This window comes from Larimichthys crocea, chromosome VI (assembly GCF_000972845.2).
Source record: "Larimichthys crocea isolate SSNF chromosome VI, L_crocea_2.0, whole genome shotgun sequence".
Taxonomy (NCBI): Eukaryota; Metazoa; Chordata; class Actinopteri; family Sciaenidae; genus Larimichthys; species Larimichthys crocea.
The window spans coordinates 5,890,827-5,909,688 of record NC_040016.1 but is presented as its reverse complement, the minus strand read 5'-3'; the positions used below and the strand labels follow the sequence as shown (position 1 = coordinate 5,909,688).

General features: G+C 40.4%; 1 protein-coding gene across 5 annotated transcripts; it reads right to left on the bottom strand.

Annotated features, from left to right (window-relative positions):
* Positions 1-2,905: 2,905 nt before the first annotated feature.
* On the bottom strand, positions 2,906-18,525 carry slc45a3 (solute carrier family 45 member 3). Of its 5 annotated transcripts, none has more exons than XM_027278839.1 (9): positions 18,287-18,525; positions 16,078-16,144; positions 15,231-15,702; positions 13,890-14,131; positions 11,179-11,291; positions 7,720-8,183; positions 7,358-7,623; positions 6,213-6,473; positions 2,906-4,628 (listed from the first exon to the last, which is right to left on the bottom strand). In XM_027278839.1, the coding sequence occupies exons 3-9, from the start codon at positions 15,388-15,390 to the stop codon at positions 4,485-4,487; spliced, it is 1,650 nt and encodes a 549-aa protein (XP_027134640.1). In that variant the 5' UTR covers positions 15,391-15,702; positions 16,078-16,144; positions 18,287-18,525; the 3' UTR covers positions 2,906-4,484. The 5 variants fall into 5 exon arrangements, with proteins under 5 accessions (XP_027134640.1, XP_027134639.1, XP_019122801.1 ...); XM_027278838.1 differs by having other exon boundaries at positions 15,231-15,732; positions 16,082-16,144; XM_019267256.2 differs by having other exon boundaries at positions 16,082-16,144.
* Between the last annotated feature and the right edge of the window lie 337 nt (positions 18,526-18,862).

Below are 18,862 nucleotides of genomic sequence, written 5' to 3'. Positions count from 1 at the left end.
CTGGTTCTAACACGCTGTGCTTTTGCCTTTTGAGTCACTGTTAAAGTGTCATGTCTAACACAATTTTATATATATTTCTGTTACCAGGAAGTGCATTACCGTTCCAAGAACCTAAAGAACCAAATAACCAACTTGTCCAGTAAAATGTGGTACAGTCAGATAATGAATCTGCACAACACTGCAGTGGAAATAACTCCCTTTACCTGGAAATGGCAAGCAACAGCATGCACTGCAAAGAAAGAAGTGCTGGTATCTACACTGTGCGCTTTGCTGCCACACATCTCATTTTTCCATATGAAAAGTTTAGTGTTCTAACATTTGTTTGTTGTTTATTATATTCTAATAAGATATATAACACAATAACCTATATTATTATATCAACATGTTCTAAAAAGTTTAAGTTATGTTTAAGTTATGTTAGTGTTAGCCTCCTCTTATTAGTGTCCAAGCTATAGATATGAATAAATGTATTAATAAACACTGTAACCTCTGCTTACGACTACAATATAATTTATATTGTATTATAATTTATAAACCATTTATTAATTGTTTATATCATGCATATATATTAAGTAGGGGGGCTTACAGTAAAGTGTTGCAGAAACAATAAACCACAACAGTGATAGTAACCTGAGTGTAATATCTGCCATTGTTAATAAAAGGTCCATCACCCTACACTCGTATTAAGATTGGACTCAAATGAGATTATGAATGAACAAATTAAAAACAGATACAGAAACCATAAGACTAGGTAAAGACTTTCCAGACCAGTTCAGGCTATATTAATAACGTTATATTAATAAATCACCAGAGTTAGTCACCAGTTGCCTACTTTGCGCAGTTCTTAATCAAGTCATGATGTGGATCATCTATATAGGTCAGTGAGACACATGTTGATGCTGTGTAGTTGCTTAATCAATCACCAACTTTTTTGATCATTTATAATTGTTGTTAATCATTTTGAGTCCTGAGGGGAAAAAAACGCTTTCTTTAGTCCTCTATGACAGTAAACTGAATACCTTTGGGTTGTGGACAGAATAAAGAAGCCTGATAAAGAAGAATGGAGGATTTAACAATACACTTTTTGTTGTGTGATGCCATTTCAGTTCTGAGGAAGCTGTCCCCCTCAATGCAACCACAGTATAGGGTATTTGCCTATGGGTCATTAATATGTTTTCCCTTAGTCCAACATTATTATCTGACTCTGTAGAGGCTTGTACCCATCTGTTATGTCTATGGAGTGAGACAGTCCTATCCTCTGACCTCTGTTACCATAGTAATGTTTCGAATGGTGCCTCCTTTCCTAAACACAAACATACAGCTGCTCTGTGTTTTAAGGAGACAAGTGAGTGTCTCTCACAACCTAACCTCAAAACATACATTGACCCTGTGTAACCCCCCATATGTACTAGAATAGAAATTTCCCTCTCAATCCTGTGTATTTGGTCTGTGGAAATTTATCCCAGTGGAACCGTTCACATCTGAAAAATCCCTTGTAATTGGCTTCTTAATGACATGTAGGGTTAGACTACAGCTTATAGTGCCATTGCACAGTCTGCTCTGTTTGCCAGTGGCAACAGGAAAAAGAACGACATGGTAATTCATGTTGGGACAAATGATGTAAGGGTACAAGGGGGAAAGATTGCGTGGCCCGGAGAGCCATGGTACAGGCAATGCCATCATCTTCTCAACCTTCAGTGGGCTTCAGGGATTATTGTTAGAGAGAGATGGAAGAGTAGATTGCTAACTTTGTTTCTGAAAAGGAATCTCTGGAACAACACAGGGGGTTTATAACAACAAAACAAAGAAAATGAAGTATGGGAATGTTTCCTGAGGTGAACATGTGGTTAACAGCACTGGCAACAATAGCTAACTTTTCAACCATAAGCAGATTTTTAACTTTGTGTTCTGGGTACAATCATCCACAAGATGTATGCAACTCTTTCAGGCACTAAGTCACACACCACCAACTATTTGACTGTAAAACTGGATCACATTTTATGGAGAAAATGTTTTCTGGTTTTCCCTCTTATGCCCTCTGGCCATACCGTCTCAACATTACTGCCTTTACAGAGTTTCCTCATGAACCATAAAGTAAACTGCTGCAAACTGTAGCTGCTGTTAGCTAATGTTAGCACAGTTTGTAAGCTGGGCTGCCTGAACTGTGAGCTCAGAGGATCAGGGGACTGTAACTTTTTGTACCACAAGAGGTTTTCATGCTGATGGAGAACAGTGTCATGCCAGAACAAGAGCTAGACAAGCTGGCAATGTATCCGGCCTCAGAAGCCTCTAAGTCATGTTCATGGAAGCTTCTGGGAAGAGAGACTGAAGATGGCGTTGACAGAGAAAGCTAAGACAAAAGGAGCAATGCAGCAATGGCATGGGTATAAAACTTTTAAGCATACAATTCTTCTTACTGTACTTCACACATCCCAGTACACAAAGATCATGTGAATAAGTGACTGATTGCTGGATGGAATGAAAGTTCTTTTAACTTTTCCCCTTTGGGTTACTGTCTGTCCACCTTATATAAACAGTTACAAGAATGATAAAGTGATAGTAAGATTTTCTTGTGTGACTATTTACTCATTGCTGGTCCCCTCTAGGTCTCTTGAGATTAAAAAGCCCACAACCAAATGTGCTTAAAGAAAACAACTGTGAGCAGGATCAGAGATTCAAAAGCAACTTCAGGTTTTTTATGTGAAACAACTTTATTATTTAAACAACCAGAACCACATTGAACTTTATTAAATATCAAGGCACATGGTGAAATATCTTCATCAGACTTGGCTTGATGATGATGTGCTGCTGGTCTGTTGTACAAAGGCGCCCTCTGGTGGTTCAGCTGTGCCACAAAAAAAACTCTAAATGATATAAATCTTTACATAGAGAAGACAATAGGAAAGGGGGGGGTCACTCAGATGAAGTTCTGTTAAAACTAAAAGAAGTGCAAGCTTGTACCTGAATACAGTGCAGTAATAATTGTCCATTTGCATATTAACAGGCAAAAACTAGACATGCATTTTTTTAACCTCAGTTTAGATTTTTTTTTTTTTAGTTTTTCTTAAAAAAAGGTTAAAAATGCATGAATTCATGAATGAGTAAAATTGTTTCTAAGAGGCCTCAGTAAACAAAGAAATACACTTGTTATCATTACATAATATCACTCCTATTGAATTACCTATAGGTTGATTAAAGTTTATGGTGAGATTAAAACAAGACTCCCTTCCTTCCAGGCATACTTCAGCATGCTGGGAAACGTATTCTCTTTCTTGATGTTAGATGATATGTCCGATAGGGATTGAACCAACAAGATACAACTTGACTTTTGGGTGCTAAGTTAACTGTTTCAATGCAATGCAAAGTCAAGCTGGCTCTAACTCCACACTAAACACATGAACATGTGATTATCATATCTTTAGGTCCTCTGTTCTTCACACACACACACACACACACACACACACACACACACACACACACACACACACACACACACACACACACACATTCACAGTTTATAGTTTAGCAGCTCCTCAGAAGACGCACACCAGAAACAGCTGCTTTTACAGAGTAAAACGTGTATAAAATGAAAAGGTTTCTCTCAAATGCAGCATTTCCAAGTAACTTCAATGAGATCAGTGCCTAGGTAGGCACCCAGAGACTCATTCTAGATAAGAAAAAATCTGACAGATACACTGTAAACTTTGAAAAGTCAACATTGTCCCTGAGATGTTGACATATTATACAAAGTGGAGCAATAATAGGTCAGGGTGTGGAGAGATAATTCTAAAATGATATCGTAGGCATTGACCTACTTCATGAATAACCAGTATAACTCTGAACAATTAGACACCTGAGTGGAACGGTATAGCTTCAATTATTATAAAAACAATTTCCATTGCATTTATCTAATTTTCCATTGGATAATTAGCTTCATTTAGTTATTACATGCTGGCAGTAACTGATCCTCCATAGAAGCCAAACAGAGCATATGGATGAGGAGATTGCAGCATAATGCACCACACAAGGAGTGTCAAGACTCCAGTGTGGTTTCTTAGCAACAGTACACAGCAGGATATTGCTTCCTATCATTGCCTATACAAGAATAAATAAATAAAAAATCCCAAACTGATTTCATACACGAACATAGTTTTTGCACACTGTTTGATTTTACCCACAATAAATTGCTTTGACTGTGATGAAAGCCAAGCTGATGACAATGTGCTGCCTTCAGCTGATTCTATGTTTGGCAAGTGGATGTGCAACACAGATCATTAAGAACTGCTTTATGTCTACACAGGTCCCTGAACATCTGTAAACCCTCAAGAACACAGTCACTGCAACCACTTCAGATAGATAATAGACCTGTTGACACAGTATATGACACCAGCAGACAGAAGACATTAAAGAATGCACATAAAAATACAATACAAATAATTAAAAAAAGGAATGATGAGAGGTTGTGCTGAGCTAGGACTATATGCTCAGTGTTCGAGGTCAGCGCGACTGTAGACAACCTTGGTGGAGCAGAGAAAAGCCAGCAAGCTGAAGCAGCAGGCAGAGGCCATGTAAGCCCTCACACTGTTAGCCAGCTGTACTATCGAGCCAAGGCACATTGCCGGCAGCACCTGCAGGAGATACAGAATTACATTTAAGATGGTGATCAGGTTCCTTGCCAGACATGTGACTTAAGTCATTTGCACCAAGTTTCAAACAAATCCCAAGTATACTTTTCTTGGGCAAGCCAGTCAGGTCATGCACCGTCACTCATAAAGACCGCTGTCATGTCAATAATGGTGTTGGTGAATGTTAGAAAAGCTAGACACGAATGAGTCTTCAAATGACAAACAAAGTTTGACGTTGTTGTCTGGCTGTCTTCAATGAGCAGGTCTTGCATTCACCTTTTTCTTTCACGTGTGAAACTCTTGAATCTAAAAGTGATGACTCACAGGCATGAAGATGACAATCTAATCTGTAGACCATCAGGAAGCATCACAAGGAGCTTGACTGACAATAGCATTCCCAGCGTGTGCACATGTACTGAGTAAGGTTACACGGATACTTAGTATGTCAACATTGGAAATGTTGAACATCTTTAATATTTTACATTTAAACTGAAAATTTTAAATGAACAAGTCAAGTCAAGGCAGGCGTCTTCAACTTTCAAGTCTCATCAAAACAGTGACTCATAACATCTTGACTCTACATCTCTGCTAGTTTATTTTGCAATAGAGCGTTGAGGAGTTCCATTCAATCTTGAAAATAACCACTTTTATGTGTCAAATTGAAACTAAAGGCCTATTTTACAAATGTAAGAATAAGACTGAATCATCATTTTGTTTTGTTCATTTAGTCAGACATTGAAGGTAAGGGTGGTGGGTATTTTATTTTGTTTCATCTGAACCAATCTTAGCAAGCAATGTATGCGTATCTAACTATCGACAGCATAGACAGGTTTTATCCCGCTAAAGCTCAAACTATTTCTCTAAGTGGAAAAAAAGTGGTCATCAATACGCACAGAAAAAAATGTGGGCAGTTAACAGAGGTCAGAAAGCTAATAATATGCAAGTTGCCAGACATGTAGTAGAATCCGTTTTGCTGCCAGTTGGAGGTAGAGGTCAAATGAAGAAGGCCCAGGCATTAGCAGATTTTATTCAGTCTCCTCAAATTCCCAAATAGATCTAGAGTTACAGCTACACACTCGCAGTTGTGTGTCAGTGCGTTGTGTATCACCCACGCTCCGTTTTTTAAGAGCTTTTGGGCAGAGGTGACTGACACACTCTCACGTACTGAACAGAAACCTTCAGGCATACCACAGACATCTTGTTGTCTGCTGTTGCACAGAGCGAGGGTTCACAGATGATAGCTGCTTAAGCTGTTTTGGCAGCCAAGAGAGTGAGTTTGATTACTTGCGATATGCACAAAGATGTTTTGCAGCACAAACTCTTTTAGACTTGCTAAACAGTGAAAGAGCTGCTAGGTTCTTCAGAAGTCATGTTCAATGTCTCTGGACGGTCAAACTGAGAGATGCATGGGCCCATTTAGAAGGAAATGGATCAATAAATGCAAATCTCTCCTCCAATGGGAGTGTAGTTGTGGATTTGGTTTGATTACCTAACAGAAGAAGCTTCATATTGCACTGTTTGGTTTTCAAATTAATAATTAACAATCAGTTATTTGAATAACACATCTGGGGTGATTACCCACATTACCTGTGAGAGCAGGTAGGCGCTGTCCAGAATTGCCATGTCAAAACACATCCCTCTCTGTGAGACCGGTGCACAGTCTGTGTCAACTCTGTTGCCTCCACCCTCAAACAGTGAAACATGGGGCGATCCAACAGAGGGATCTGTCCTGGATAAATTCAGTCGCCCTGTGTCTTGAGCATGAGGAGTGGCTGGACCACAGGTGAGGAGGGGTTTGTCACTTTCACTGAGCTGAGGAGGTCTGGACTTGGATGAAGTGAAAAAAGCCTTGAGGAAAGAGTGATGAAAGATGAGGAAAGGGAGCTCTTCACTTCTTTAAAATAAATAAAGTCTCGTGTAATCAGTGGTGTAGTGAAGAATGTCCTTAATGTCTCCTTCTCTGAAACTGAGATGAAAAAATATTACTCTAATATCTGTGTTTATAGCTTAGCTTAGCATAAAGACTTGAAGTAGGGGACAAACAGCCAGCCCGGTTGTCTCCAAAGATCAAGAATTCACCTATCAACACCTTTAAGGCTGACTATTTAGAATGTTATGTCTTTTCTCATTAACTTTTATTTGTTTAAAAAAGCCGAAATGTTAAAAAAAAGAATTTGTGCAGAAACTTTGTAGCGTTTTACTGTCACAGCAAGATTGCCAATAAATATGTACAGCACCCGTATTTATTGAACTCGTGAGTTGATTGTGTATTTTTCACAGCCAGTTCTTTTGTGCTAAGCTATACTGAAGCAAATTTTTAATAGCATTTCATCGTCAAAAAATTTATCTGCTAAATCACTAGCAGCTTTACGAACGTCTAAAGTATCCAGTTTAGTTGTTTTTAAAGACACTTTGTGTAGAAACGTCCTGACTTTGACACCCTGAAGTGACTTAGAATGCAACAATTTCAACAGTCTAAAGTCTAATAACATCTACTTTAAATTTCAAATCCATATATAGAATAACTTGGGTAACAGTAAATTAAATGTAAGGTTCTGATATTTGATTTGATTAACGTCTTTCCTTTTGGTGGTTGTATTGTCTTTTGGATATTGTCTTACTCTACTTCATATATTCTTAGATTATATCTGTAAATAATTATATTGAAATATATACTCAGACTTCATGACTTAACATAAGTGTATGCAGCATCATGTCAGGTTGGGACTTACTTGTCTATTTGAGTGATAGAGACACAGTAGGGTGTATGGCAAGACCTGAAGTACACAGAGTGAGTATCCTGTCACAGCCACCATGACAGTGACCGTTATCACACTTTCTGAGACACTCATGACGATGGTGGCAAGCACCAACAGAGCTATACCGCTGATGTACACCACCCTGGCTCCCAGCAGAGCAACCCAGAAGTCCATTAGCACCGAGCACAGCACCGACACCACACACTGTAGGAAGAGACCCAGACTGGCCACACGTACACCTGGACAAAACAAGAAATGAAGTGGTTATGAGGCAAATGCATCTAATTGATTGAGTTAAACCTGAATGGACGGAGCAAAAGAAGCACTTACCCTACCTTCATCATAGTGTTTTCTTTCCTGTGAGTGTGGCTCTGCACTTGGCACTCCCTGGTACAATCCTTCCCCAATAAAGTCGGCAAAGAAGAGCATGATGCTTGTTAGTGCCATCCAGCTGCACGTCTCCGCCACAAACAGCCTCCATATGACTGCAGGCACACGCTTACACGCTCTATATGCACGAGGTAATACTGACATACATGCTGATGCACATCGGCTCAGTGTGACAAGGAAACACTGAGGCCGGGGCAAGAACAAGTGAGGGAAGCATCTGCTGTTCACGCTCTTCAAAGGGCTAGTCTTTCTCTCTCCTCCCCCGGTTCTGGTCTTCTCTGGGATAAAGGCGGTGGTGAGGACGCAGCTGAGGAAGAGGGAGGTGAGCAGGGCGTAAACGAAGGCCTCCTGCCCACCCAGGTATGTTGCTATGGGTACTTGACTCCAGTCGACAGCAGGGAGGAAGAAACTGAATGTAGAGATGAAGATAGTGACAACAACAAAATGATGTAATGGCTGCTGTCCAAATTCTGTTCAAGTCATCAGTAAAACATAAAGTTGAACCTAATAAATTGCCTATGTACCCACAACCTGAAGTAATCTTAAAGGTACAACATGCAGGATTTGAAAATTTCCTTTGGCACCCCCTACTGCTAGTTTAAAAAAAACACTCAAGTAGAGGTGGATACCACACACAGTGTCATGGATCCAAATCAGGGTTACCGTTCAAACAGCTGTCACAGGTTAAAGCAACATTATGCAAGAACTATTCTTTTTTTCAAACTTGGTGAAGTCAATTCTTCTTACATGACAGAATTTAATTTAACAGTTTTTGATTAGGTCTTCCTTAGAAAAGCCAAACAAGACTTAACTATCAGGATAGATATACACTACCAGTCAAAAGTTTGGACACACCTCCTCATTTAATGTTTTTTCTTTATTTTCATGACTATTTACATTGGATATTCTCACTGAAGACATCGAAGCTATGAATTAACACATATGGAATTATGTAGTGAACAAAAAAGTGTGAAATTACTCAAAACATGTTTTATATTTTAGATTCTTCAAAAATAGCCACCCTTTGCTTTGATTACTGCTTAGCACACTCTTGGCATTCTTGCAATGAGCTTCATGAGGTAGTCATCTGAAATGGTTTTCCAACAGTCTGCGGTCCATATCATCCTAAACCATCTCGATTGGGTTTTAGGTCAAGTGACTGTGGAGGCCAGGTCATCTGGCACAGCACTCCATCACTCTTCTTCTTGGTCAAATAGCCCTTACACAGCCTGGAGGTGTGTTTGGGGTCATTGTCGAACGTTGAAAAATAAATGATGGTCCAACTAAACGCAAACCGGACAGGATGGCATGTCACTGGAGGATGCTGTGGTAGCCATGCTGGTTCAGTGTGCCCTTTTGAATAAATCCCCAACAATGTCAAAAGCAAAGCACCCCCACACGATCACGCCTCCTCCTCCATGCTTCACAGTGGGAACCATGCATGTAGAGAGCATCCGTTCACCTTTTCTGCGTCGCCCAAGGACACGGTGGGTGGAAGATCTCAGATTTGGACTCATCAGACCAAAGCACAGATTTCCACTGGTCTAATGTCCATTCTTTGTGCTTCTTGGCCCAAACAAATCTCTTCTGCTTGTTGCATTTCCTTAGCAGTTTCTTAGCAGCTATTTGACCATAAAGGCCTGATTCACACAGTTTCCTTTTAACAGTTGATGTAGAGATGTGTCTACTACTAGAACTCTGGGTGGCATTTATCTGGGCTCTAATCTGAGGTGCTGTCAACTTGTGAGATCTAAGGCTGGTGACTCGGATGAACTTATCCTCAGCAGCAGAGGTGACTCTTGGTCTTCCTTTCCTGGGGCGGTCCTCATGTGAGCCAGTTTCATTGTAGCGCTTGATGGTTTTTGCGACTGCACTTGGGGACACATTCAAAGTGTTTGCAATTTTGCGGACTGACTGGCCTTCAGTTCTTAAAGTAATGATGGACTGTCGTTTCTCTTTACTTAGCTGATTGATTCTTGCCATAATATGAATTATAGGCTAAAATACACTGCATGGCAGAGCCGATACATTTCAATGTTAGTCAATGTGTCAGCTTACACAGTCTCCATCCCCGCTGCGTCACGGCTCTGGAATGACTGTGGCATCCAGCAGCCCTCCTCAACACATACGCAGAGCTTCTATTTTTCACGGACGCCGGAGCACAGCGCATAAATTCAGCACAGAGCAGACCATGCGGCGAAGGACATCAGCTACAAAATACAAAATAAAACCCTGGTTGATTTATAAAAATAAATAAAATAAAATACTCTGTGTTCACCACAGATCGAGTTTCATTACAAGAACACGTCATAATGAGCCGACCTGAAGTCAACAGGTGAGGGGTTTTCAGGCGTAATCATTGATGACACCTCACATCCTTTTTATAAGGACACCTGAAAAAAGATGCTGCGTGGAATGCCAGAGCATCAGCTGTGTAGCAACCTGACTTCTGCACAACACACCTGATGGTCTTAACCCCATTAAGAAGGCAAGATATTCCACAAATTAACCCTGACAAGGCATACCTATGAAGTGAAGACCATTTGACTACATCATGAAGCTAATTACGAGAATGCCAAGAGTGTGCCAAGCAGTAATCAAAGCAAAGGGTGGCTATTTCGAGTAATCTAAAATATAAAACATGTTTTGAGTAATTTCACACTTTTTTGTTCACTACTGGTTGACTGGTAGTGTATATGACCACACGGGTCCAAACTGAAACATTTCAACAACTAGAAATGGATTCATGGTCCAGAGAGGATGAAGTCTGGTGATACCGAATGACATTTCATGTACAATGTCATGGCAGCCTCTACATAGATTAGTAGGAGATATGGTACCGACCTTCATATCTCTCACAGGATGAATTCTAATAACTTTAGCAAGTCCTTAACTTACTTACTAATGTAATTATTGCCATTATCAGGTCAAACCTATAATTGGTGTGGGCTCTCACTCTGTCAGTCTGAATGCCATAAACTGTGGGATGAATGGGCTGCAAAGTCGGTGTCTATAACACATGATGACTAAAAATAACTAATGAGGATACTTATTATAGAGTTTAAAATAATGGTGGTCTGGGACCTGCCTGCTGTTCTCGCTTATCTTCATTCCACTCTGGCACATCAACTGAAACTTAATGTAAGGTCATCAGACGGATAATCAGGACACGGAAATACAAAAAGCCTTAAAAAAGGTCTACATCAGACAGACAGTACCATGAGGTTGAATGCAACAGTGTCACAGACATCATCACATGACACATAACAAAGACAAAGTGACATGCAGCCAATAATAGGTTTTCTCCACAGAAGCCGAACTTTAAAGCGAGCAATCATAAAAGTGATAGACAGCGAGCAAGAGACAGAACCAGTTAGGAGAGAAAGGTTTAATAAGGGCCTTACCCCAGGCATCCCCCCAGGCTAATCATCAGGGAATTAACTGAGAATGCTTTGCGATTCTCCTCCTCCATGGGGAACAGGTCTGACAGCAGTGCCAACAGCAGGGTTAGACAGGCCTGAGGAGCCAAAACAAGGCTTATCTGACACCAAATCATAGCCGGAGATAATAATACCAATCTGTTACTTTAACGGCCTGAGAAGATATTTTCATAATCACCTTTAACTTGATTGATGGGTCCTACATGACTGACACAAATAATCTGTCAACCTTATCACCTGCTAACCTGGTTATTTCCCATTAAAGATTTCTGTGTGTATCAGTGCTCTCTCAATAGTTTCTAAGTGGACAGGCCTCAGTTGGCAAGTGTGTAGGTTGGCTGTACTGGTTTATGTTAAACATATTTATACTGCTGATAAACATGTATGGCGCGGTGCTTGCTCATGTGGTAGCAGAAGGGGCTTGGTGGTTAATGTTAATTGGTGTTAGCTAGAATGATGTTGGCCAATAGTGGTAGACAAGTGTATGCTTGTTGATGGTGAGGTGAGGTAACTAATGGGGATTGTTTGGTTTATTTGGTGGCTCAGCTGAGAATAACTGTTTTGCTGTTGCTTGAGGCACGGAGCAGTATGCTACTGGTGACAAGAATTTTATGATGGGCATTTATGTTGTGATATTTAAACAATAAAAGCCTCTTGTCTATTAAGAGAGCTCTATCCAGCTTGCAGCAGGGTCTGTGTGCATGACTGGCCGGCTGCTAGCGACCACTGCAGGTGCTACCTTGCTGTCGTGGTAGTTTGGAGATTCTCTGTGCTGCTTTGGTGCTATGGGAACTGAGTCACTACTCCCGGGCCTGTCTTGGTCTTGTCAATTGCATTGTAGCTATGCTAATGTTAGCATTTATACGCGCCTGGAACGGACATTGTATCCGTGATGTCACCCATAGGTTTCTGCATGGTGCCTCTGGCCACTGACTTGACAGTCCGGCCTCTGCCACCTCCTGGCTAATCTAAAAATCTGTAAAGACATGGATCAATTTAAAGCCTGGGCACTCAAACAAGCCACCTTTAACGGCTCTCAACTATTAATCAAAGCAGCCACGCTGTTAATTATCCATAACTTTAAGCCTTAATATAATTTGAACGTGTGCGTTAAGCTGTTTTTGTACCAGGCTGTAAACATGTTTATTTTATGCTGTGAAGTTGGACATTTTAATATGGAGGTTTATGGAGATTTTGTCTTTCTGCAGCTGTTGGAGGAACTGATGTTTTTGGACTTGTGCATTGGCTTCACTTCACAGCCACGGAGGCTGCAGCTTGGCCTGGAAGGGTATAACCAGAGGCAGAGTAGAGGTCATCCCACAAGGCACATTGTGTGTGCTTAGTGAGCCGTTGATCTGCTGATGTTGTTCACAAAAATAAATGTAACTTTATGGTGGGCTATGTTGTATGTGTGCTGGGTAAAGCCACAGATTACCTGGTCTTTGCTTAGGTAACTGTAGGATTTAAAGGTAAGCGCCTGTCATGGGGCTCAGCAGAGTTATGATGGCAGATCCTGATACCCAATGGGGCCTAATGATCGGTCAAAACATCAATTTTGTCACATTTTACTGTGAACTGGTAACTGTCATCTACTTCTATGTACCGAAATCAGGATTTGAAACAAAATGTGAGAATAGTTGTGAGTTTGTTTACTTGTTGCCACCCACACGGTGCTGCTGAAGCAGAGTAGCTGACTTCTTGAATGTTTTAAAGTGAGATGAATGGTTTTTTTAAAAAAAAAACAACAACACATGCTTCCTCATACAAACTTGTGAAACTTCAATATATTCATTGGATTTTATAGCTCCTGCTCCTTTCCTGACCTGGTATGACCAGTACCTTATGGCAGCTAATGTCAACAAACTCAGGATATTGCTATGTAACTGAGTAAACACTTTCTGATTATACATATAACGGCTTCAAAAACACAATGATGAAGTCACCATTCACTGGTTTCCAGTGAACGTGTCAATTTCATTGTGTCTAAACTGGATTAACTGGTATACTGTATGTCTCAGTGATTTGATGATTTTCTAAAGCAGTGTTTCTGTTCTTTTGATTACACTTAATGCTAAATGAAGCTTTCGTAATACCATCATAATACCCAACATATAAAAAAGTATGTATTCCTTGTATATTTATTAAGGGTGTAACACTATTGGATTGCATCATATTAATTCAATACGAGGCAGTTGATTCAATAGATGATGAATGAATGAATGTCAGGTCACTGGATGTGACAGTGCAGTACTGCAATTGTTGAGTTGTGATAATATCCGTCTTAGCACATCTGTTATACGCTTGTTCTGTTTTGTGTTATCTCTGCTGCTGAGAAACCACTTTTGTTTCTAATGTCAAACTTTTATGAAGCAAGACACTTTCTTCAGCACTTATTGTTACTGTGCTGAAAAAATAGAAAACCAACACCAATACCACGTGTTGAATTTTGGCATTACACGCCTGACAGTAGCCACGTTTCTATTGAAATGTATCATACATTTAACCGAATTTCAAGTAACTGTTTCCATCCACCGAATTAGGTGGTGCTAATTCTTGTCAGGAAAAGCAAAAAAGACAATACAATTCCTTCGAAAAAGGTGTTTCGATCTCCCATTTAGTGCATTGACTCTTGCATTAATGTGCATACATCGTTGGAAATCTGGCTAGTAAGTCACCTGTCCACAGAAGTCCATCAGACACACAGCTCCAGCCTGCAGGGCAGCTTCCAGCCAGTGAGGGTGATGTGGGGACATCAGGGCAGCTAATCGCCAGGCCTGTGGTATGACTTGCAAGCTGAGTAAAACTCCCAGGCCCAGCATCCAGATAAACGGCCGGCGACAACCAAAACGGCCTTGTCGCGAATCACTAGCTGAGCCAATCATGGGTATAAAGATCAAACCCAGAACTGGACCCACCGCTGTAAGAAAGAGACAGCCTGTCAAATTCATTACATTGGTTTGAAAAACACATTCACTCTGCAAAGAGTTTTGCATGTCATCTCTTTTTTTATTGCCTTTCCAAAATGAAAAGGCTTAGACTGCTAACACAAGCATGCAGCGTTGTAGTACTAGAGATTGGTTTTGGTCTCGGGACCACTTTTTGAAGGTCTCGGTCTCGTCTCATAATCTACTGCCTTCTTTACTTGGCCTTGTTTCAGTCTCAGGATTTATTTCAAGACCACAACTCCAAGGATACCGCCAGTGTTTCCTATTATTTACATACTAATAATAATGTCTAGTTTGTCCACCACAGTTTCATAATGTACTGAAAATATTTTTACGCTTCAGTCAAACAAATGAAGGTGAAAGTGGCTGAGAAACGGTTTAAAAAGTTGTTCTACAGTCTGTAGAGCAAACACCTGTATGGCACAGAAAACTAAAGAGAGGACGGGAGAGTTGAGGTCGAGGTTTAACCACAAGACCACCACCAGCTCTCTTGTGAGTAAACAAACATGCACTGTATAGTTACACCTATAATTACACTTGCACTTGTTGTTGCTGCTGCTGCTGTATGTATCTAAGTGTGTTTATTTCATGAAAATAGATCCCAATAACCAGGTATATAGACCAAAACTATCTGTACGGGCTGTAAATGTGTCTATATGTTTTAACAGCTAATTTCTACTTAAAGACTTTTTGTCAGCCGTCGCTGCCCTCCTTTTAGATGCACTTCAAGAAAAAGATTGTGTCTGTCTGTAAGGAGACATCAGACAAACCTTCTCTAGTTAGTTTAAAGGTTACATGACAAAAACACTTTTGTTTCCCTAATTTATTCTTTGACTTGACATGTTCACATTCTATTATTGCTCAATTTTACATCTCCAAATCAGCCACAGGGAACATGGAGAGAACATGTGCACTCTACACACCACAGACCATTGGGTCAGGTTTGAGCCACCGTGCTGTGTGTTAATTGTCAGTATGAATGAAACAACTTCCTCTGTTTTGTAAGTCAATGCCCATTAACATCTAATCTCTACACCCATGATCACGAGTGTGCATGATTTATCCACTTACCGAGCACCATAGTCATGTAGCGTTCCTCCATGCCAGCCTGCAGCAGCAGAGGTGGGATGTAGACAGTTCCTGCAGCCATGCATGCCTCCAGACCACATGATAAAGTGTTCACCATCAACAACCTCCAGACCAGGCCAGGTGATGACTTTTCTGCCTGCATCTTTGGTTTTTTCACTCTGTCTCCTTTTGAACTGCTCCTGTTTTCTTTTCTTTTTTTATTGTCTTGTTTGAATGGAATATCTTTGCTGTGCCCAGTATTTAGTCCTGATATGAAATAACTGGTACATGTCAACACAACTGATGAATAAAAGGTCTTCCCAGAGGGGTCTTGGCTGGTTGTCAGTTTTGGAATATTTCCATGTCATGATGTGCCGTGTAAGAGATTTCAACTTCAGAGGAAGAGAACTTTCTTAATTTTCAAGATTATTTTTGTTGGCTGTAGGCATTGTTCTTCTGCCTGCGCGATGTCTTCCTGTGGAGTTTAGACAGAGAAAAACACAGTCTGGTCTGCAGTAAATATACCGGGCCTGAGAGATGGAAAAAACATCTTTCATTTATGAAATCATCTTCAGTGAAGTAAAGATTGCAAACGGCCAACTTGAGAAGTGCTTGGGTAATATTTTACCAGAATAAAAGCCCTTTAGGGTTTGATGCTGAATCATAGGCGCCATTTACTGCCTATTAGTATACAATCTGTATCTGGATACATTACCTGGATAATTAAATCTGATTTACGAGCCTCTGTATTTATACCTGTTATTAAGCTGGCAGACTTGGCAACAAACAGGAAGCAATGTTTTGCCCAGACATCATTTCTAAGTCACTTTTTATGAGAGAAAATGACTACCTACTGCAATTGATGGTAGAAGAAAGAAGTAGAGTTAGGAGGCATTTCAACTTCCTGGGAGTTTTTTCTGAAAGAAAGTTTGAAATTTTAGGAAATACATTTATTCATTTTCTTGTTGAAAACTGAAAGATAATTGATACCACTCTGAATATGAAGCTACCGTCAACAGGAGGTTAGCTTACCTAAGCTTACCTTACCTAAATCTGCCTGTGTAGACTCACTCATCACATGTTGTATCTCCTTTGTTTAATCCATACTAAAAAGTAAGTAAGTATAAAAACAATACAATTGCAAGAGGGGACCGCTAACTTACTGGAGTCGCAATTGGTCGCTAGCAACCTGTAATTGTCTGACCACATTCCAATGGTAAGGTGTTTACCTGCATCTACACCATATATTAAAGGGACAGTTCAGGTATTTTGTAGTGAGGTTGTATGAGGTATCCATAGTCAGTGTGTTAGGTGGGGTCAGTGTGCTCCAAGTTTGGAGAAACAGACAGAGATCCTGGTACAGAAATAGAGATGTGCACTGCTCAGCAGAAAAATTTATTTTAGCCACATAAAAAGGCCTAAAAAAATTAGTATCTGTTGTTGTGTACGTTATATTTTGAATATTTTCAGCACTTTACCAGAGTTGGTGCTAACTCTATAGCTATGCATAAGTACGACTGCGTAGCACACTGTATTACACCACAGATCAGCTGTTGGGATCGGAGTTACAGCGGCACATTTAGAAAAACACGAGTATCTTTAAAATCTTTAGAAATGTGAAGTTTGATCTCTCATGCAAACAGATGACTTGTGGCATAATACTGTACAGTGTACAGTACAGTTTGAATTTCTATGCTTAGTTCCAAAGAAAGGCTGTCTGGAAGCAGTGAAAATATTCAAAATGTCTGAATACGGCGTACACTTAAACAGATTCATTCATTTTTTTGAGGTGGGCCTTTTTTATGTGGCTAAAATATGTTTTCTGCTGACCCTGTCCAAGGCAGTGTGTAGCTGAGGGTGCTCTGACTGCTGTCTACTGTAGGTGATTGTTGATGAGTGTGTGAAGGTTTCAGTCATCCAGGTCATCTTTCTTTGAGAAGGGTTTAATCTGGGGCAGCTGGACTTGGTTGTAGAGCCGTCACAACAACATGGAACACTAACCAGCCAAGTAGAAACAATGGCCTGGTTAATGATGCCACCAGGGCTAAATATCCCACATCAGTCAGTAAGAACTGAAGAAGCCTCTTGGATGAGAATGTCTTCATGAATCTACAATCAAGTCCAGTTGCCCCGGATTTAACTCTACTCAAAGACTGAACTTCAAATGAAATCAAATTTTATTTGTATAGCCTAAAGTCACAGGCTTTACCATCAGTACAGGGAGTGACACCCTCTGTCCTTAGACCCTCGGTTTGAATGAAGAAAAACTTTAACAGGGAAAAAATGTGGAAGAAACCTCAGGAAGAGCCACAGAGGAGGGATCCCTCTCCCAGGACAGACAGACGTGCAATAGATGTCACGTGTACAGAACAAATCAACACAAACATATTGTACAATTACAATGAATGATAAAATGGTTACAGTAGCAGTGGAGACCTTATACAACCACACTTCAAAATACCCAAACTATTTCATCAACATACTTTCCTTTTCCCTTTTCCCAGCCAGCATTAACACGTCTTAATGTCAGGTGTTTAAAGAGTGCCACTAAGTCACCTTTAGACATTCATGATGACTCACTCTTCTTTTCACGAGTGATTTGTTCCCTTCCTTAGTTCATTACACACCCTAAACAGCAGTTGGTTGATTCTAAAGAAATTAACTGGAACCGTTAAGCGTCGGACAAAAGCAGCTCGGATTTGAGGCGTGAATAATCAGTCAACCATTAAATGTTAACTACAGGTTGCTGGCACATTAAAAAACACTGCCAGTGTTTACTGGGAATAATCCTGAGAATGTTTTCTGATCTGTTGCAGTATTTTCAACCACAGAGAGACAAAAAGCACGGAACATGACTTTATCAAGACTCTCATCAGTTGCCAATCTTTTATCTGACAACTTCAGTCACTCATTAAACAAGAGCCTCCGGCTTCTGTTAAACATTTATTCTCAGATACGCATTAAACGATAAACCACGGAGCTGCTCAACCTGCCCCATAAATGCTCTTTGATTTCTCCACAAGGAACAAAAGTGGCTAGAAATGCAAGCAGCAGCTCACCCAGTGTAATGACATCTTCCCTCCAAAGCTCAGCGGTGTGTGGCAGCATGTCTTATTCCATGATGACAGGAGGACACAACCTCCAGCCTACAGGTGAGGACGTTCTGCTGGCTCTTTCTGGAGAGTAAATGACCGGGTTTTTCCATCATGCTTTCTGTGGAGCATGTGGGCGGGCCTCATGTCTCATTATAGCATGCCAGTTGTCCTATGACAGTGTGAGGGTTTGGTCACACATTATGTTAGGTGGTGTGTTCACTTTATTTCTTTCTGTGAACTCTTTGAAGAGACCTCATGGCGCCATTCTTTTCAGAGAGCTGTTCAAAAGAACGGCGAGGCCTACCTACTGAATAACCACAAGCACAATGACAGGGTGAGATTTGGATCAGATTCAAACTCAGACATCACACCAAATATCATTTCATTTCGTCTGCATGGACAAGCTTTAGCAGCATTACTTATTGCAGGACCTAATGTCAGCGATCTGCAATGCTTTTATTGCTTAAGTTTTCCAAACACATCTACTTCTTATGACTGGCTGGTTCTCACTTTTCATGCCACATAAAGAGGAGAGGATTC

Coding starts and splice junctions, on each gene's coding strand:
- slc45a3 (XM_027278839.1), bottom strand. CDS start 15,390: ATGCAGGCAGAAAAGTCATCACCTGGCCTGGTCTGGAGGTTGTTGATG. Junction 14,132..15,230: donor CTACATGACTATGGTGCTCG/GTAAGTGGATAA, acceptor TCTTTCTTACAG/CGGTGGGTCCAGTTCTGGGT. Junction 11,292..13,889: donor TGATGGACTTCTGTGGACAG/GTGACTTACTAG, acceptor TTGGCTCCTCAG/GCCTGTCTAACCCTGCTGTT.